Below are 21,413 nucleotides of genomic sequence, written 5' to 3'. Positions count from 1 at the left end.
AGGGGTAAGCATCAGACCCACACACACACACACACACACACATGCGCGCACGCGCGTGTGTGTGTGTGAAGCAGAAAAAGAGACATCGTAGCAGGGCAGAAACAGTAGGAGGTCAGGCATACGTCACAGTAGCCTGTGGGTATAAATCAGCCATGCATTCTGGTAACATAAACTTCTCACTCAGCGGTGATGTCACAGGGAAAAAAAGCTTTCACAACTGTCTGCTAATATCAGAAACAAACTATTAAACATGAGAAATAAACAGGGAAAATGTCATCAAACAGGGTTAAGGCCGAGGTGGCAAGGTTTAGGTGAGAGAAATAAGAGAGGTGAGAAAATCAGCAGTGGGGCCAAAGCAACATTCAGATTCCAGGAGTGACACCAGTTCAAGTTCTCGTTTGATTTTCGATTTTGTCTTGTTCTGTTTTTCACATTATGGGTTTATGAACACATTAATGGATGTTAATATGGAAGTTTTCACACTGAAGTTTTCATGTTAATCTATTTACAATGGTCTGCAGTGTTTGTGTTTTTGTTCTGTTTTGCTTTGTTTTTTTGGGGGGGGGGTAGAAAAACAATGACAGACAATTAACTCCTCCCACCCTCTCACCCCCCAGGAAACAGAGATTCCTCACACTCTATACATTTGCATTATACCTATCCCCCCCACACACACAAACACACATATGCATACATGTATATATACAAACACGTATATATACAATTACTGATACGTCTACTCGTCAGTCATAATGTAGGAAAATATGTAAGATATGCATTTTTTCTAGCTTCCACATTACTGTATTACTACAGATAGTTTAGAAAGGCAGATTATTGCACACAAGGTGAAAATACATGTACCTGTATGTCTTCCCTTTTGGCAGCTGACCAAAAGCTGCCCAACAAATATGTCTTTCTTTAAAAATCTAAACTTGGTTAACACTGGCTATCATACACTAGTTATTCGACTGGTGTTTCTAACACTGTACTTTGATGCTAAGTGATCACTGTTAAGATTTATAATGCTTTTATTTTTTCCTGGACTCTTTGAGCTCAGTGACAAATCCAGACATACATTTTGTGTTGGTTTTAAAGTTGTTGTTTTTTTAACCTCAGAGTGGTGAAACTACTGTTTCAGATCTTCTGTTTGTCTTTCCTTCACGACACCTAGCAAGCAAGCCAAAAGGCCAGCAACCAATATGGTCTCCATAGGACCATAGTCTGTTACTTTAGACTAACAGAATTAGATTTCACTTGACACTCAATTCTCAACTTAAAGCATGCAGGTAGGTTAAAAGTGACCGCTCTCCTTTGACCTGGTCACCCTCTGACCCCGGAGTGAGATGCAGTCACTGTGAGAGAGTGTCTGTTGGCTTAGCTCACACCTTAAAACACAGCTGATCTGTGTTTGAGTGCTCATGTTCGCACTGTAACTTTAATGACCTGGAAGTTTCTTCATCTCAGGTAGGTCAAGATGGGAGTAAGGTTCTCCTTCCCTACTGGGAAGAGACATTTGAGATTCCTGGAATAGCCATTTCCCCCAAAAAAGGAGATGGATATGACAGTGAGTGGTGTCTGAGAAGATGGTTTGAGTAGGTAGCTTTTGTAGTTCTTTTCATCTGTGGGGAGAGTGCCGGGCTCAGACCTTTCCTTTGACTGACATGTAGGCAACTGGGAAGAGAGAGAGTGTACAAGCAAGCACACACACACACACACGGACTAGTGTGTTGGTGTGGATCAATGTTCAGTGTTTACATTGATGACACATCTTTTTGAGGTTCAACTGAACTGCAAACCTCAAAAACAAGCAGATACCAAAGAAACAAGCAAATATTAACATCCAAACCATGACAGAACGACAAAAAAATTAGTAGTATCCACGACTGCCTTAAAAGAGAACAGTCAAAATTAGCCCTCAAATAAAATAAAATGAAATAATAAGAAGATAAACAAAGGCCAACATTGTAGGAATGTTACTTGTTAATGTCACAGTCCATCACAAATTCACACAAACATTCTAAGAGCGGACAGAGTCTATTTCAGTCCTAAACAGACACACTGCGAGAATGTTACTGTGCGCCATCCTCCTGTATGTTTTTAGTAGTCTCTCGTCGTGCCCTCATAAACACTGTGACTCTGGTTTAAAACATTTATAACACTGTCCACAAAGTACTGCAATCACATAGAACTCTGCAGGAATGAGACAAACTCATGAACTGTACTGGCTCAAGGACCGCAACATTCTTCTCTCTTTTCTAAGTGTGTCTCCATCCCTCCGTTTGCCTGTCTATCTATCTACCGGTGCCCGCTGGTGCGGCGTTGAGTGGTCAGATGCGGCCATTGCCATGGGAACTGCCCCTTCTGGAGAGGTTATGGGAGGTGTATTGGAGGTCAGAGGGTGCAGTCAGGCCACATGCCTCACAGGCTAGCGCCAGCTGCCTCAGTGCATCGAGAGCATCCAATTTAGCACTGCGCAGCAAGTCACACTGACCCTGACAGAAAGGAGGAGAGAGAGAGAGAGAGAGAGAGAGAGAGAATTCTGAATTTCAACAGTGATACGAATAAACTGAATAAAAGAAGATTCGAGGCCCTCCTGAGAGCCTTGGTCAGAGAACTCGAATTACAACATAAATTACAAAGAAAAACAAAAAACACAGAACATTAAATAAACATAAGATGTAAATAGATATGTGACTGCACCATCTGAGTTCAATCCAACTCAGCAGCAATCATGATCAAAAACAGAACAGAAAATAAGATGTTTAGTTCTTCTTCGGTAGTTTAGGACTTTAGACATGTTTTTTTTTTTTGTTTGTTTTGGTTTGTTTTGTTTTTTGTTTTGTTTTTTTTACAAATTTTGTATTGTTTCTTATGACAATTAGTGTGATCTGCGTTTGAGTTGACACTGATATCACTGAATGTGAAACTAGAAACTAAAATGAATAACAAAGCTGAAAGGGAGAGAAAGAGAGAGAGAGAAAGAGAGAGAGAGAGAGAGAGAGAGAGATGGAAGCTAAGTCAGAGGACAGATGTCAATACGAATGATACTGACAGACAGCTAAACTGTTGCTTTATGAAACAAAACCAAAAAAAATGAAGATGCAGCTCAGTGCGGGAAGTTGAAAGCAAAGTATTAATACAGCTTTGCTGCCTTTAAAAGGAAAAAAATGTGATCACTGAAAAATATTTCAAGGACTTTGCTTTCATTTTTAATGATAGCTCAAAAAGGAAGAAAAAGAGACAGAGAGGTGTAAACAGTGGTGTAGTGAGAGAGTTGAGGAGAGAGGGGAGAAAGAGCCTTTGACGCTGAGAGAGAAAGATACCTTAAGAACAGTGATGTTCCACGTGAAACTTTCAACGGCTTTACTCTGCTTCCGTCCCTTTAGATTCTCCTTCTCTGCTAACCGTGGTAGGTCCTCATGGAAAACCATACCTGAGTGAACACACACGCACGCACGCGCACACACACACACACACACACACACAGAGACACACACAATCAGTCCAAGTGACTTTAACAAAATGTCTTTCACTGTGGAGATGAGTTAGGATTACGTTATGCTGTTAATCCAACACATCCATAAGTATAAGAATTGCCCAGTGTAGCCAGATATTAGTAACAGTTGTGTATATAATTCTTCCTGCTGGTTAGTTGACAGTTGTGTTCCCCTTAATGGGTTTTGTGATGTTTTGTCATTTTAATCTGCCCTAATCTCTCATTTTTTTCTGTTGAATTCCACATCTGTTCTGATTTTGCTTTCCTCATTTCACCCTCATGCAAACACGTGGACAAACACATCCCTCAACCCTCTGCTTCATATCTGCTGCTTTTATTTGTTTTCACTTGCAAACATGAGAATACAGAGGAAGTAGGTTTCTCTTAATGAGAAACACCTGTAGATGGAGATGAGAAAAGAGACAGAGGGAGACAGAGAAAGAGAGAGACAGAGAAAGAGAGAGAGGGAGAGAGAGGAAGAGAGAGACAGAGAGAGAGGGAGAGAGAGAAAGAGCGAGAGAGAGGGAGACAGAGAGAGAGAGAAAGAAAAGAGAATCAGAAAGAAAATACAAAGGAAACTGTACTACCGTTACATGTTGCTTTTTAACTTTTTCATTCTTCTGTTTAGCGCTGTATTCCTAAATCATTGTCAAGTCTTCACATGATAATGATAAGTGTGAGGACTTAATATGAAGTGCGTGACTTGCCGCATTGCATTTGATGTTGTGTTTAATAAAAGTGCCTAGGAATCGACAATCTCTCTGCTTTTCTTCCCCCTCTTCCTCCTCTCCTCTCTTTCTGCTCACCTTCTTTCTGCACCTGAGCAATCCTCTCCTGCACTCCATCTGCATTCTCTATCAGCTGTTTATTAGCTGAGATCATCTGTGGACAAAGCATATCAAAATTATCAACATATCAACATCCACACACAGTGTGATCCATACATGAACACATAACGTTGGGAAATGAAGGATACATGAATAGTCGCGCGTATGACTTCTTTAAGACTCCTCTCAAAACGAAACTGCTCTGACATGATACATCACCATCGAGTACAGCTGTCGTAAACAATAAACATGTACAATAAACACAGTGGTCACACACACACACACATGGACACACACGCACACACCAACACATATGCACGCTGACTGGTCTAAAGGCATTGTCCTAACTGAACTCCATGTCTCCTTCTGACCTCTCCCACAGTCTGGATATTTATAACAGGCCAGGCCAGTCCATGCTGCCAAAATCTGCCTGTATCACACACAGACACAGCTCTGGAATGAACCCTGCTCAGCCTGTGGGGATTCCCTAAAGTCAATCTCATCATTCGCTTCATTTGGTCTCTTTCAGAAGACTACTGTCCCCAGATTACCAGTTGTTACATAACAAGCCCGATTGGAGAGGTGCAGACGAAGACAGAGGAGAGTGTGGGAGATGGAGAGATGGGAGAGAAAGGAATAGAGGAAAGGAGGGAAGAGATGGATGGATGGTGACTCAGGTTTGGATTTGTCTTAGTCACTCTAAGCTTAAACTCTTTCTCTAGGATATACACAAGCACACACACATACACACACATCACATTAATGAAACTCAGTGTCTCTCTCCTACTCTCTCTCTCTCTCTCTCTTTGTCTCACACAGAGGGCACGAGAGTGAGATAAAGAGAAGAGAGAGAGAGAGAGAGAGAAAGTGGAACGGAAAGAGAAAGATAGCGGGTGCCTGAGGTGATTAATAAAAGCAGAGAGGGTTCATGACTGCAGACCATCACTACATCTGTGTGAGCATGTGTGTGTGTGTGTGTGTGTGTGTGTGTTTCTCTCCTCTGTCTCTGGACAATTATATACTGTAGAAAAAGGATAAACTCACTGAACTACACCAAGAATCAACCAGTGATTCAAAAGCAATCTTCTAAGTATAAAAGCTAAATGCTTTCAGTACTTAAAGTGCACAGAACCTGTGACAGACTGGTTAGTGTTAAAGATGTATATTTGTGTGTGGCTGTGCGTGTCTCTCACCGAATCATAGGCATTAAGCAGTTTGCGGGTGGTGTCCGTCAGATTGCCGGCAGGCTCCAGGCATGGATAGCCCTCCTTCAGAGTGAGTGTGGCGCCTGGGGGGCCATCAGGGCTCTGTAGCCGTGTGGCCAAACTCTGGATGCACTGCTTAAGTTTGGCCACTGGGGGGAGCCCACACTGCTCTTTGAAAGCCACAGTAGCACTCTAGAGAGAGAGGGGTAATAATTGAATGCTTTTGTTAAAATGCACATACCTACGGCTGTAAGTAAAACACACACACACACACACACTCACATTTTCACAAACATATTTTGGGGTCTAGCCTTTGGCGTCCACCTTACTATAACACAAAATTAACAACTTAACTCTAAAATGAAGTAAACGCAGTTTTAACTACCATTTTCCCAAGTGGGGACCAGCAGAATGTTCCCACTAGGGCAATTTGTCAGGAGTTTATGTTTTCATGAGGACATCTAATCGACACAATGCAAAAAGAAAGTAAACCACACGTGCACACACACGCACACACACACACACACTCACACAGGCACACAAACACGTGCGCACACACGCACACACACACATGCGCACACACACACACACAGACACACAGGCACACAAACACGCGCACACACACACACACACACACACACACACACACACACACAGAGTCCCCAGGTGAGGAAACCTTGCTCTCTGCCTGCAATTAGCTCTGCTGGATAAAATCTGAGGATATGAAAGCCTTTGCTGATTAATGTCTGGCAAACAACAGGAAATGCTGATATGAAAAAGTTCAGAGAATGTTTTATCCCCACCCCCACCACCACCACCACACACACACACACACACAAATACACAAACACGCATTCACACACACACACACACACACACACACACACACACACAAATACACAAACACACATTCACACGCAAACACATGCACGGAAAGACTGTGATGTAAGAGTGGAGGCATTCTGTTGATCTCACTGCTTTACTGTGTGATTGTATCTGTTCCTCTTGCCGTGTTCTGTTAGAACACTGGTATATGCTAATCATACACATCAGCATAGCATCTTCTCTTTGCCTTTAGTTTGGTTAGATGTAATCCTCTGATTAAGCATGTGGCTGATGTCCTGAGGTCACTGATTAGTAATGTCAGTAGGGAAGTTGTTGGTTAGAGGCCGTTTGCTCATGGACTGAGGGACAAATACCTTTCTATGATCAGTTCTTGGAAAGGGCTTACAGCTACATGAGAGAGAGTCAATTATTTTTGTGTGTTTCTAGACACTGACAACCTCTTTGGATGTTTAGCAGAGGAGGATATCAACCTTTATTCTACACAGCATGCATTGTTTGATTTTTTATTTTTTCGTTGTATTTTTGGGATTATTTTGCAAATTCGGATTGCAGGGATTCAGTTATATGTTTGTACCATCTTTTCTATTCTGTTGTGTTACCAGACTCGACAACTTGCCATAAAGTGCAACGGGTTCAATGACTGATTTGAATATTCTCAGCCAGATCCCAAGGTGCACTGATTTCCTTCTATATTGATGAAGTATAGTTCCTCAACAGTGTTCCAAGCCTCTACAAAACAGCACATCTCACTACGCCTGAAAATCTCTCTCTCTCTCTCTCTCTCTCTCTCTCTCTGAATGTCTAAAAAAAAAAAAAAATTTTCAAATAAACTGAGAGACTCAGCTGGGGATATGCTGAGATCACATAGACACATGTTTTGTGTATTATAGATAATGTTTTTTGTTTGTTTGTTTGTCTTTAACTACAAATAACATGTTTCGTTTTTCAGTATATTGATTGAATTTGATTGCTCTGACTTAAACCAACTAAGCATGCCTCCCGAGTCTCTCTTCTGACTAATACATCTGAATTGTATTGAAGGGTCTGGCAGCTCTCTGTAGCCTGAGGGACAAGAAGTCTGTTTGAAACCAAATCTCTTGTAAAATGTTTATCATTCATTTCTTTAAGGAACTGAGACTTTTGGCCTTTAGTTCTGAAGAATAAGGAGTGCACCCCCTAGACGTTCCATGCTGAAATCCTAAATAATTGCATCTGTTTGTATTTTTTTCTGTCGTTATTTCAGAATTAAAGGATGTCTTTAAATGTCACATATATTCTACGGTTATTTGGAATTTTGCTTGATGCAACGATTTTGAATTGATATTGTTGGATCCGACGTAGAAAAAACACAAAATAATTTAAACCAGAGGTAAATGACACACATCTAGTAAGTCTGTGTCTATCTTTCCTCTTTCTCTTTTGTGCATTTTTTGGAAATACTCTTGAATTACAACTTTCTCTACTGAGGGTTAGTGCATTTGTATACTTAACAGAAAAGGTTTTGGACTTGTATATGTTAAAATAATACTCTTGAATTCACAATCAATTTTTCTTTTGTTTGTTTGTTTCTTTCATTTCTTCCATTTATTTGTACTTGTGTATTCTCCACTGCTTTATGTGGAGGTGGATGAAAGTCCTCCGGTTATCTGTTTTACTCCTCTCTTACCAGTCCTGCCTCTCATTCTCTCTCAGTGTGTCCTTCTTCTGTCCTTCTCCTGAGATTCACCCCGCATTTCTCCTGATTTCTTTTTCTCTGTGTGTGAGCTGTTCTAAGCGTTTCTCTTACCGTCCTCTGATTGCATATTTTAGTGTATTGTAGACATAGCTCTCATTTTAAAACAGCAAATTTAGCTATTATTCAAAGTCTCAAGCTGCTCAGCATCTGATACACACACAGACTCTCTCTCTCTCTCTCTCTCTCTGTATGAATGCGTGTGTGTGCGTGTGTGTGTGTGTGTGTGTGTGTGTGTGTGTGTGTGTGTGTGTGTGTGTGTGCATGCTGTGTGTCTGTGGCACTTATTGATGTTGACTAATCTCTATGTCTTTCATTCTCTCTCTCTCTGTTTCTGTGTCTCTCTCTTTCTACCTCTCTCTCTCTCTTTCCCTCTCTCTCACTCTGCTCACTTCCACACGGAGGGCACTTTCAGGTGCAGTGTTTGATTTCATAGCTGCCACTCAAATACAACACATACAGAGATTCCATCTCAAACAAACACACATACACAGCCACTCCATCTCAAACACAGACACACTTAAACATCTCACTGTGCCAGCCACATGAATCCAGGTTCATCCAACAAAAAGGTATCTCCTCATGGTACCAAAAAACCCCCAAAAAACACTCTTACAGTTTTATTTTTTGGATTGCTCTGACCTGGAAGGGGCTTAACCATCTAAATCTCAGAATAACCGCATTTGTCAAGGGTTTTTTAATGGTTTTAACTTTACTGGGACTGCATAATTCTCTGTGATTAAGGATAAAATATGTTTTCCTAAGTTGCATCAAGTAAAAATATATAAAATGCCCACAATGATCAAACAATGATGTAGATTTCTTTAATTAGCTTCATAGGATGATTAAGATGGAAGGATAATTATTTATACATTTTTGGTCCTTATTAAAGAGCAAATCATAACTGTATGTAAGCCTGTGTAAAGCTTAAAGAGGACATTACTCTTGTTCACTATGTGGGAGGACAGGTTTAACTGGGCTAGATTCTTGACTGTGGTATGAAAATATGTAAGAAACAGCAAGCCATGTAGTGAGCATGACTGGAATGTAGCATTTTGCATGTCCTCCAGTACTATCAATGCTACAGCAGATCTGAATCTCCCACCTAGCTTTCTCTCTCTCTTTCACTTTCTCTCTCTCTATTTTCTTTCTGATTCTCTTTCCGTCTCTCTCTTTCTCACTCTCTCTCAGTCACTCATTCTCTCTCTCTCTCTCTCAGTCACTCATTCTCTCTCTCTCTCTTTCTCTCGCTCCCTCACCAGTGCATCCTCTCGCAGGTCTGTGGCCTCTCTGAGCGGAGCAGTGGCCAAACGGAAAGCGTCATCCAGAATTTTGATGCTCGTGTGGCGCAAGGTGACATACTCCCTGCCCCTCCGGACCCCTCGTCTCACAGACAGACCCCGACGCTGCGCTTTACCCCCACCACGGCGATTAGTGACAGCCACATGAACAAAGAGGCTGGCATGAGGTAAGGGGTCTCCTGCCAACCCAAGCAGGGGCACATTTCTGTAGCCAGGCTGTAGACACTCAAAGGCCACGCTGTACTGACCAATAAAGTCATCTCCAATGTAGTCGTCATCCAAGACCACAAAACGCAGCAGGGCCAGTTCAGGCATGTTTACCTGTGGGTAACACACACACACACACACACAAAATACATATATACATATATGTATTATGCAGTAAATCTTGAATGCATGACAGCAACATTTAAGCAATATTTAACAAAGCCTAACTATAAATTGAGCGAAATGATATTTGGGATTTTCTACTTACTGATATGACAGCAATGTTTCCTAATTCAAACATATCATCATTTATTTATTTGAAACAATGAACTAGTCCATCTAAACCTGCAACATTTTCTCTCAGGTGTTGAACCACACACTATCACAGCAACCTTAATGTATCAAAATCACACGGTTTCAATGTAAGAACTTAATGCTAAAAAAAAAAAGAAAACAGCTGAAGAGTTTGGAATGTTACTTACGCTTATGCATTACGTAAATGCATAATACCACAGACTTATTCACAAATGTACCACACACATGCACTGGCCTATTTACATTATGCACAGTGAAATACCGATTGTTCACCATGTGGAATATGGATGGGAACACATACACACCCCCCCCTCCTTCTACACAAAACTTAATTATTTAGGACATACTTGACATCACGCACATGGGGGGCAAAGAATATATAGGACATGATAGTTAGATCACAGACACAAATAGACACATGCGCACACACACCCCATATTAATCACTGATGAAAAATCAAATACAAAAAAAACATGAAGCGTATATACCCTTGGGTCTTCGTGTCGACAAAATACAAAATATCTTGCTAAAATATATTTCCACTAACTCCCAAACACTCATTAAATACGGACACACATGTAGTTTACACACAGACACACATACACATGCACACACGTACGCACACACATACACATGCACACACGTACGCACACACACACACACACACACACACACACGGACACACCACACAATAAGATCACAGTGTTAAGATCACATGATGTCATCTCACTCATAATGTCTGTGTGAAGGAGAAGTGGCATTATTTAAACTGTGTAACATTCTCTGTTTTAAAACCTGTAATGTGTGAAAGAAAGCTGGCATTTAGACAGTAGCATCCTCTGTTTATGGTGTTTACTGTGTGAGATATAAATGTTATGAAATATTTGTGCTAAAACTACATGTGTCTCTTCATAGGAAAAATAAAATGCTGAACAACAGAAAAAAAGAGCAAGAAATAACTTTATATATATATATATATATATATATATCGTAAGCCAATGTGCCAATTCATCTACACAATGTGAAACACCAAATGAGAATAATATCTGTAATATTATCAAATATATCAAAATGATCTGAATGCTGAAAATACATAAATAAAACTTTCATGTTTTATTTATGAATTTATGAAAGTTATTTATGAATTTTCAGTGGTAAGGCACTGGGATATGTGTATATATATGGTCACACTCTCTGACTTTGTTTGTGAGTTGTGATCGCCACCCAGTTCCAGGCATCATTAGAGTGACAAGTTCACAGGCACTGGGCTGACTGAACTGGATGGATGCGAATAGTGAGGCAGACGGGTCATACATATGGTAAAGGGATTCAGCTGGAGGAGTTTGGGGTATTGTCTGAAAAATCTCCTTTTGAACCTTCATTTTAAATTGTACTTTTAGATAATGGGACACACAACAGCTGATTACACCAGCGTATGTATAATTGTAAATTAACATATGCAGGACACATAAATGTACATCTATGCACACATACACACACAGACACACGCAACACACACACTAACACACACACAATTAAACAGCCCACTGCCTGTGTCAGTCACGTAAATGCAAGTTCAACCAACTAAAAGAATGAAACACATGCGCACACGCGCACACACACACACACACACACACACACACACACACACACACACACATACAAACATACATGCACAGAGCAAGCATGATCATCATATTTTCAGTGAACTAATGTAAAGACAAGTCTTCCATTAAGTTGAGTTTGAATGCCTTCATTATGCTTTGCCCTTCTGCAACTGTTCCTTTTTCCATTTGTTTTTGTTGTTTCAAGGTCATTTACCAACAGAGAGAGTCATCTTAAACAGAAATCTCACCAACTATGTAACACATATTCCTCACTAACTATGCAGCACATATTTTATATCACTGTATTTACTAATTTATTATTCAATCTTTTAGCATATATTTTAATCAGTTGTGGATTTGTAGCTACATAACGTTGCCCTTGCAGAAACACACATACTCACACACACACACACACCTGCATATGCACACAAATACATGCGCACACACGCGCTCACACACGTACACACACACACACACACACACATCTTATCTAAGTGACAAGACAATAAATTGTGCTGCGGTGTGCACATGCATATTCATATTACAAAGAAAAGAAGTGACATAGAGCAGTTTGGACATGACCACACAAACAAAACAGATAAAAGACACACGCGCGCGCGCACCCAAGCACATACACACACACACACAGTTAAATGTGGTAGACTACACAAAGCAGAACTGATGTTAAAGGAAGTCAGGTGTAGATATAGATAAGGAAGATAGATTACACACAAATACAGAAAGGCAAACACACATACATACACACACACACACACACACACACACAGATGTGGAGGGATCATTAAGGCTGCAGGGTTCCCTCTGATAAATTGTTTGAGAGGAAAAGGGCACAGAAAAAGAAATGTTGTGAGTTGCAAAGAATAGCGAGAGCAATCATCTATCAAAACCCTCCAGGGGCCATGCACTTGTTGATGTGCGTGCGTGTGTAAGTGTGTGTGTGTGTGTGTGTGTGTGTGTGTGAGTGTGTGTGTGTGTGTGCGACTATGGTGTGTATGTGTGTCAGTGTGTGTGAGTGTGTGTGTGTGTGTGTGTGTGTGTGTGTGTGTGTGTGTGAGTGCGTATGCACCTGTAGGGGTCTCAGTCTGACAGGTGTACCCCCTCTCCCTCATTGATCCACACCAACACACTAGTCTGTGTGTGTGTGTGAGTGCATATGCGCCTGTAGGGGTCTCAGTCTGACAGGTGTACCCCCTCCTGTGAGTTATAATTGTCTGAGATCCTCAGGCACCAGGCAACGGGACACAAATAAACTCCACCAGTGACTCAAACCCAGGAGAGAGCGAGAGAAAGAGAGGGGGGGGGGGGGGGGGGGGGGGGGTGTATATGTGTGTGCAAGTGTTAGTATGTGTGAGGATGTGCATGCAAAATGTCTTTTATCATTTGATATACACATTTTTGATACTCATCTGAGAGACCCAGCAGACCTACACAAATACACAGGGTGGTTTGCAGCATTTATGTGCACTTATGGCTTTCTGAAAAGGGTTTCAGGGTAAGAGTTCCTTAAAGCACATATGCTGCGACTGGGCCAAGATTCAAGAAATGGCTCAAATCCAGAAAATAAACTCATGCTACCAAAGAAGGCTGCTGCTTGTGTTGTCTGGGCTTTGCTTTCAAACAACAGCACAATCATGGGAATGCCGTGTTCCGTAAACACTGCTTTAAGTCTGTCCCACCTTAAAGAACAAGCATGATCATCATATTATCTGTGAACAAGCGTAAAGACAAGTCTTCCATTGAGTTGAGTTTGAATGCCTTCACCATGTTTTGCCCTTCAATAACTGTTCCTTTTTTTTTTTTTCATTTTTTCTGTTGCTGTACCAAAGTCATTTACCAACAGAGAGAGTCATCTTGAACACAAACAGAAAACGGTAAGCAGATATTTATCACTGTATTTTTCCATTTTTATCAAATCTATCACATTCTAATCAGTAGTTGACTTTTGGCTACATAACCTCCTGAGGATACACACACACACACACACACACACACACACACTCACTCACACTCACTCACACACACACACACAAACTCTTTCGAAATGTAGAAACTCACTTGTAGAAACAGAAGTCAACAGATCCCTTTTCTCTTAAATATTAACAAAACACAAACATGATATCTGATCTTCCTCATAACCACACACTCATACACTCTTGACAATTCCACTAAAATCTACTGCAACAAATGGAGACCATGTGGGTGTGGGTGTGTGTATGTGTAATGTGTATCAGAATGAAGTATACATAATGGAATTAGGTTATCCTCATGATCTGCGTCTTGAGCAAGCTGAGACAACAGCTGGCCAAACGCTGCTCTGTATCCAGTGTAATTAAAAGCATGTCTGTCTAAAGGCAATGCTGCTTTAATTTCCTACGAAAGCTGTGTTATTCATAAAAATCCAGAGTCCAGGTAACAATAACATTTGAATCCCTCAACTGAACCATTTATCTGTGGATTTCAACAGCTCAACATGTGTACAACATGTGTATGTCTACTTGTGTGTGTGTGTGTGTGTGTGTGTGTGTGTGTGAGTGTTTATGTGTGAGGCATGATGGGAAGAGCCTGGCCTCATCTGCATCCCATAATTACACTAGGCCAACTTCACTATGCTGCTATTATCAGGCTTCCCTAAAAGAAAGGTCAGCACTGCCAAAAAAGGCAGCAGAGATAAAATTGATTACACTTTCAGAGCTGGAAGGAGGGAGAGGATCCACAAACCAATTCTGACCCCTGACCGAAGGAAGGAGCGGTGGAAGACTATCAGATCCTGGTAGAGCTGGTGCCTAATTACATATCTGTGAACATTTAGGCTTTTTACAAAAAGGTGTAACTGTAACCTTTTATTCTAAGAGCTTCTACTGCCATAGCAACAGCTCTGTCCTGTTAACCCCATTGTGGGAGGACAGGACAGAGTTTGCTTAATTACTTTGCGTGTAAAAAATCAGGTCGTATACATAGGTATCGTTTTCCTTGTGTTATTTATGAGCCTCCAAGCCTCCGGTCCTCCACGCAGTACAGTTAGGAATGCAGTTTCAGATACCTCGTGAACCTGTCTAATTACTAGAGTGACTGCAATAAACCCACACACGCAAATTTGATACAGCATTAGAATAACAACAGGGAATGAATGAGAATATTTAAGTATTTAATGATGCCTAATTGAAATAAGTGTTTATGAAGTTGAGGGTACTTGTCCCATGTTAGGAATCTCACTTTGAATCATTCAGTTTTATTATCAAAGCAGGACTAACAGTTTAATTTGAAGTCTAGGAAGGGAACTAACATTGTCTGTATGTAATGAAGAAATGGTTGGATACTTTGTGCTTTTGTCTCTATTTGTGTTTGTGTGTGTTAATGTGAATTGTATTGTATTGTGTTAATATTACATGCTGAGGGCAGTTGGTATGTGTAACAGGGCACTGTTGGCCTGTTTTCTCACAGTCTGATGCTCTCTCATTAAGACACATGAGAACAGGACAATATCCCTGATGACACAGACTAATCCTACACTTCTCTCATTATCCACCATATCCTTGGTCAAACACTAGGGGCACTGTGTCTTGTCTCATTGTCAAAGTCAGTAAATAATTATATTTAAAACAATAATTATATATTAAAAGAATAATTAAAATTAATCTGTTATACTGTATAGCTACCTGTACTCATTTTTTTGCTGTGTTATCCCCTTTTCACCCCAAATTAGTAGTGGCCAATTCCCTTGTATTTCTGTATTGCATCTGTTATACACCCTCCCCCCTACCTCCCACCAGTCAGAGAGAGCAGAGACTACCACTCTGACACATGTGGATTCACTGAGTGCTTCTTTTCACCAGACCACAGAGGACTTTGGAGGAAGATGGATGCACGCAGAGGTTCATGCTATGCTCCCCAGATCCACCCACCACCAACCTGGTGCCCCCATCACCTCCACAAATAAATGGGAGTTGCTATTGCAGTGACTAGGACATAATTCCATGACGGTTTCACCGTTACTGGGAATTGAACACAGGTCTCTGCAGCGGTGAGCCAGCGTCTTTTTCCAATATGTCACCCAAGCACCCTGTTGTTGTCATCTAATAATGTAATTTGCTTATGAGAATTAAAACATGTTCAGACATGCATTTATGACAGTGGATTCAGGCTCCATCATTTACCTGAAACTCAAAGGTCTCGTCAAAAAGTGGGTCATCCTGGTTCTGGGCAGCAGTGCGGGTCCTCTGCTCAGCACAGTCAGCTGGAACACCATGCAGTTCCAACACCACATAGGGGTCGATAACCTCCCCTTTGGCTCCAGATCCTTGTGGTTTGGGTAGGCAGTGAGCACTAATCACCTTGATCCGCAGTGTCTGCGGGGGCACACCAGGTACGCAGCCCTGTGACTGCGCGCTGAAGTAGGACACCTCCTCCCGCATAACAGCTGGCCGCAAAACGTAACCACAGCCACCGTTCTGTGCAAACCGTCCCCGGCTAAGATCCAACATGGCACCAGGAGTCTGCTGATTGAGTGCTGTCAGTTGCACTCCGCACTTCCAGTAGCCCTGCGGATTGGGGTTGCTGGAATCCAGACGCACGGAACTTGGCCGAACACGTGTTAACGTACGCTTGGTGAAGCTCACCAAGTCTTCGGGGCTTTCACTGGCCAAGCGACCAGCCTCGCCCTCTCCCAGTGAACACAGTGTCCAAAAAGGTGGATCTGGAGGTACAGGAGTACCTGGAGTAGAGGGAGTAGAAGGGGGTGAGTGTTGCTGAGACTGTAGAACGCTGGCACGATGGGCATAGAAGCTCCGGCTCCCCATCCTTGCCACAGCAACTAGGTCTGAGAGCTCACGACGAAGGCGCAGTCGACGTGGCTGTGGGGGCGGAGGTACAACCAGGACCACCCCCAGTTCCTCTTCCCCAGGGATGGTCATACGGCGGCCAGCTAGAGGCCCTCCACCGCCAATTTCTTCATCTTCTTCAGACACCTCACCTTCCGAGTCTCCCTCCTCAGGGGGCAGCTTCTTACCCACTACCAGCACCCTACCCTTCAGCTGTTCAGGGGATGGTAGGGTGGTGGCCCGGCCCCCCAGGCTCACGGGGAGTGCCTCAGGGGTGTACAGGCGTGTGCCAAACACTTTTTTTAGGTGCTGTGCCATCAGGCGCTGTTGGGAAGGTGAGCAACGGTGGCACAGGTACAGGAGCAGTGGGTACTCAGATGTCAGGTAGGCATACTTGTTGACTACTTCTAGAGCACTGCGCAAGGTAATTGGGGTGTAATGGTGATGATGATGATGATGATGGTGATGGTGGTGGTGGTGGTGCTTGCCGTCCACTCCATGGTCCACTCCCAGGATTGGCTCCCCTTCTGGACCATCGGTCACGCCCAACTCAAGGCATCGGCACCCAGCTTGAAGGGCGCGGGTCAGTCCTCCAAGGTCTGCCCTGCCATGTACTTGGTCGTCCAGCAGGTAGGAGCGGTAGGAGGCACTGATGTAGTAGTGTGAAAGGGGAAGGTTCATGTCCTGGCAAACATGCTGGTGCTCGGGGTCAAAAAGCTGACATTCACTCGACTGTAGGTAGCGTGTGAAACCGTCCAGTCCCAGAAGACCACGTTCACGGCCAGCTGCTGAAGGTTCGAAGCGACGCAGCAATTCCAGACAGCCCTCTGTGGTGGCGAGTTGCAAGCCCTGTTCTGTCTCTAAGAAGAGACGCAGGTCCTGGGCATCCAGGCACTCTCGGTCTTTGGAGAGTTGAACCAGCAAGAAGTAGACATCAGGCCGCGTACACAATTCACAGTAAGCCTCCTCGAACTCCTCCAACGTCACATGTGATGTCAGCTTTTCCTTGCTACGCTGGATCTCTTTGAAGCGCTGACGTACCTAAGATAAGGGTCAGATAAAGTACACTAGAGTCAGCCCTTGACCTCCTGGAAAATAAAATATCTTGACTAGTCTGATTCACCAGTTTGGACTACATTATACCTGCAGAAATATGTTTAGTCATCTTAGAAATGACGATGAAATGCTTTTGTGCAAGTTGGACACTGAGCTATAAAACCCTATCAGTCACGATCTGATCCAACAAAACACAAATCGGGCAGTGTAAAGCAGAGACAATGCGCTGAAGTGTTAAGATATTAAGGCTGTCTAAGAAGTCACGTGTCTGTGTGTAACTTACCCGCACATAAGTCAAAATTCCACACAAATCCTCTGCTGATAGCCATGACGGATTTATGCAAAAATGTGTCTCTCAAATCAGCATGTAGCCCGAAGCGGATTAGACAGAGCATTCTTTCTCTTATATATTTTTCCATTTCATTTCGCCCTTTTCATTTGACCTTTTTGTCTTTGATTCGTGTTTCTTTCTTTTCTTGTCATATACAGCAGATACCACACATCAAATATCACATTTTGTGTTCTCATGGCTAAATATATATTCCTGCCTGTCCTCCTCCTATCTTCAGAAGAACACACACACACACACAGAGCCTATCACCCACACTCTCTCCTTATCACAGCAGGATAAGTTAGGCATAGATGCAGAGACACATTGTGAGATAGCCAACCTCTCCTAATATTTCACTTGGATGCTCTGCTCTGTTGGGTTTTATGGCTCCCCTGCTGCCCACCTATTCATCTCTTGCTCAAATACTCCCAGGTTTACGGGTCTAAGAATACCACTTACACAAATAATCAGTAGATACATAATTGTTTCTTGACTGGGCTTCATTCATTAAGTAGGGTTCTTCTCCATTCACAAAGCATACGCATTCTTAGAAACCACAGAAGGGTCAACAAGGTTTGTCACTTAACTTCAACATCATGGTGGGCGCTTACATATACTGTCAAGGACGTTAGAGGCGCACACAAGTATGATTCTTACAACTCATCTGATAGTATTTCTAGTAACTACAGGTGAAAAAATGTAATGAGAGTGGTTATGTATGTATTTTCCACCTTTTAAAGTGGTGTCATCATCTTACCTTAGCCTCTTTGATACTGGGATAGAGCCTACAGATTGTGGCCACAGCAGTGTCCTCAGGCATAATCCCATATCCATCCTCGTCACCCAGGGCAAATTCTGTTGCCAGCCACTCGCGCCGCATTCGGCTTCCAACGCTGCTCTCCCCAACCCCTCCACCCTCCCCTCCGCCTCCACCACCCACTGCCCCAGGATGGGACACCAGGTAACGCAAGCCTGTCACCCAGATGTTGGCCACATCTGCTGAGAGAGCCACCAGGTCCAGCGACTGATAATCATCTCCATGGATGATGGAGAAGGCAGCTTCTTCAGCCAAATGTTCAGCCACGGGGCCATTGTGAAGGAAGGTCTCAGTGCTCTTGCCCATTCGTACTTCTCGGATGGAGGATATGTCAAGTCGGGCACGGTCACCATCCTTCTTGGAGGGTTCCCAGCGAAGGCAGACCATGTCTGGGTCCAGCGTATAGAAACGGCAGTAGACACGTGAATTAGGTCGGATCTTCTTGAGTTCACAGCCACCTTGCATGAAGGCCAGACAGTCGGCTGCACTGCTCACCTTTTTCTCTGACGGCATGCTACTGAAGGACACTGTCTTCTTTCGACCGCCACTCACCTTGGCCACTGATGGGTCCTGAGAGGAGAGAGAGAGGTAGAAAGAATATTGTTGTGAAATCAGGGCTCAACTGAATTTCATGTCTTGTAAGAGAAACAGGTGCCAAGAGCTGTAGGATATATAAAATTGATGTAAAAGTGGACCAAAGTTAGATGTTATGTCAGAATCTGGCACCATTGGAACACCTTTGAAATTGAACTAGGGCTTCCAGCCTATTACCAATTAAATGTATGGAGCACATTTTCCTGTGAAACTTCCCCTGATCAGCCAGACAAGAAGCATTTAAGGCCAGTATGAAAAGACCACCTTACATGATCTTTCCAAAACAAATGCTAAAAATCTACCGAGCTCCTTCAGTTCCTCCTTAGTACTTCAGCCTAATATCCAGTTGGTTGATAACTCTTAAGTCTAAACCAATGTTCCTCTCCCCTTCCTGAACCTGCTGTGCTGCTCTCCAGAGTGACAACATCGGGTTATGTGCGGAAAAGTCCATTTCAGAGCCTGGAAATAATCTGCTCTTTAAAAAGGAACGTCTTTTTCAACTGATTTCAACTCATAAAATGTCAATCTCGAAAGTAGTATAGATTTTATAAACGTACTTGAATTTGTTTATTAATACATTTAAAAAATGTAACTTTCTAATGGGGCCTTTAGCAGTAACAAATGGCAAAAAGTCTCCTCCAAAAAAGTTCTTATGCTTTCAGCACATTATTAACGATTCTGTTCAGGTAGACCTTTGTCTCCGGTCCTAAAACCTTTGTAACATGCTTGTCACAGATATTTATGGGGTGCAACACTTAATGGATCTTAAAATGGCAACACAAGTGTTTTAACATGAGGCATTAGCCTTGTCTCCAGTGTAATGCATTTCCATAATTCATTCGCTGCCTCTCTGCCCCTAAGACAAACAATGAACAATGAACAATGATGAAATCACAACGTGAATGAATTGTTCCGTTTGACGACTGCAATACTGCAGGAACAACTGGGGATAAATTTTGACATTTTCAGGACAGTACCTTATCTGCCCCACCCCCCCTTCCTCTAAGAAAAATATGTACAATGAGTATATGTCAGAAACGTGAGCAGTTTTCAGATAAAGGCCATCAGCTATACCATTTCTGTCCAAAATTGAACCCCTGACAAGTTTTAAGAAACACAAACATTATTAAATGTGGTCTTTGCTGCGGCAGACAAAATAGTAATGTACAATTGTGTGTATCTATCTAAAACCTCTCTCATAACAGTCTTTCCTCTCAGAGAGTAAGTAATACGCACACACCTACTAAGGCACACCAGGACACTAAAGTGATTCTTTCTGTACGCCAGTCATCTCTGATTGTCCCTTGAGTGACCGTGTGTTTCTGTTCTGTGAAAGAGTGTGTGTGTGTGTGTGTGTGAGCAAGACTGAGTAAATGATTAAATATGGAGGTAGCGTAATTCAACGCTAATCAATGCCCAATCAATAATACAAGAAGCACAATGGAACCTGAACTGAATTCTCTATATATCAAATGCCCAATATCCAGGCAACAAACCTGCATCTAATTTGTGGCTTTTGTCACTACAACACAGTTGGTCAATGGCCAAAATAATGAGGAGGATGAACTCGCTCACCCCTCATCAGGCCAAGAGGAGACCTGGACTGGCTTACAAAGGGAAAGAGGACCTCAGGAAGGTGAAGATCCGTACAGGATCATTTGACTCAGCTTCCAGATGCCATTTCTCAAAATCGTCTCACTTCTGGATCAAGGCCTTGACAGTGAGCTGTCAGCATGACGCGAAGAAACCAGGTCAACGGACACTGAGATGAGGGAGCAGGCAGGAGAGGAGAGAAGCAGACAGACAAATACCTCAGGGTTTTGTGCCATCCGCTGGGACCACTGACATTAGGAACAGTTACCAGTTACCACTCATGGGGCTTATGTCATTAGCACCACCGTCTAGTTGACAACAGAGATGACACTAATTAAACAAAAATTGAAAACTGTCCACCTGTCCATCTTCTCTTGTGGTAGTGATGTATCGAATCTGCCCAGAAACCATGACAACGGCTATATAAAGCTTTTAATGCACAGGGTTGGCCTAAAAGCATGTCTATCAGTCTTAATGCCTCCTAACATCACTCTTTTTTGGGGGGTATATACATATATATATTCTCTCTCTCTCTCTCTCTCTCTCTCTCTCTCTCTATATATATATATATATATATATATACATACACATACATGAATATATAACGAATATATATATATATAACGAATATATATATATATTCATTTT

The 21,413-nt window shown here is 42.4% G+C and overlaps 1 protein-coding gene across 1 annotated transcript in view; it reads right to left on the bottom strand.

Moving 5' to 3' along the window:
- Window positions 1–2,168: 2,168 nt before the first annotated feature.
- Window positions 2,169–21,413, bottom strand: part of plcl1 (phospholipase C like 1) — a 49,450-nt gene continuing 30,205 nt past the window's right edge. Inside the window, exons 2-8 of the mRNA XM_030786982.1 lie at window positions 18,519–19,148; window positions 15,712–17,415; window positions 9,366–9,728; window positions 5,517–5,720; window positions 4,303–4,378; window positions 3,324–3,433; window positions 2,169–2,492 (exon numbers count right to left, since the gene is read on the bottom strand). Coding sequence (XP_030642842.1) covers window positions 2,328–2,492; window positions 3,324–3,433; window positions 4,303–4,378; window positions 5,517–5,720; window positions 9,366–9,728; window positions 15,712–17,415; window positions 18,519–19,148 — 3,252 coding nt within the window. The 3' untranslated portion in view covers window positions 2,169–2,327. The remainder of the gene's footprint in view (window positions 2,493–3,323; window positions 3,434–4,302; window positions 4,379–5,516; window positions 5,721–9,365; window positions 9,729–15,711; window positions 17,416–18,518; window positions 19,149–21,413) is intronic.

The sequence above is a fragment of the Chanos chanos genome, chromosome 10 (assembly GCF_902362185.1).
Source record: "Chanos chanos chromosome 10, fChaCha1.1, whole genome shotgun sequence".
Lineage (NCBI taxonomy): Eukaryota > Metazoa > Chordata > Actinopteri > Gonorynchiformes > Chanidae > Chanos > Chanos chanos.
This window is presented reverse-complemented; position numbering and strand designations above follow the sequence as displayed.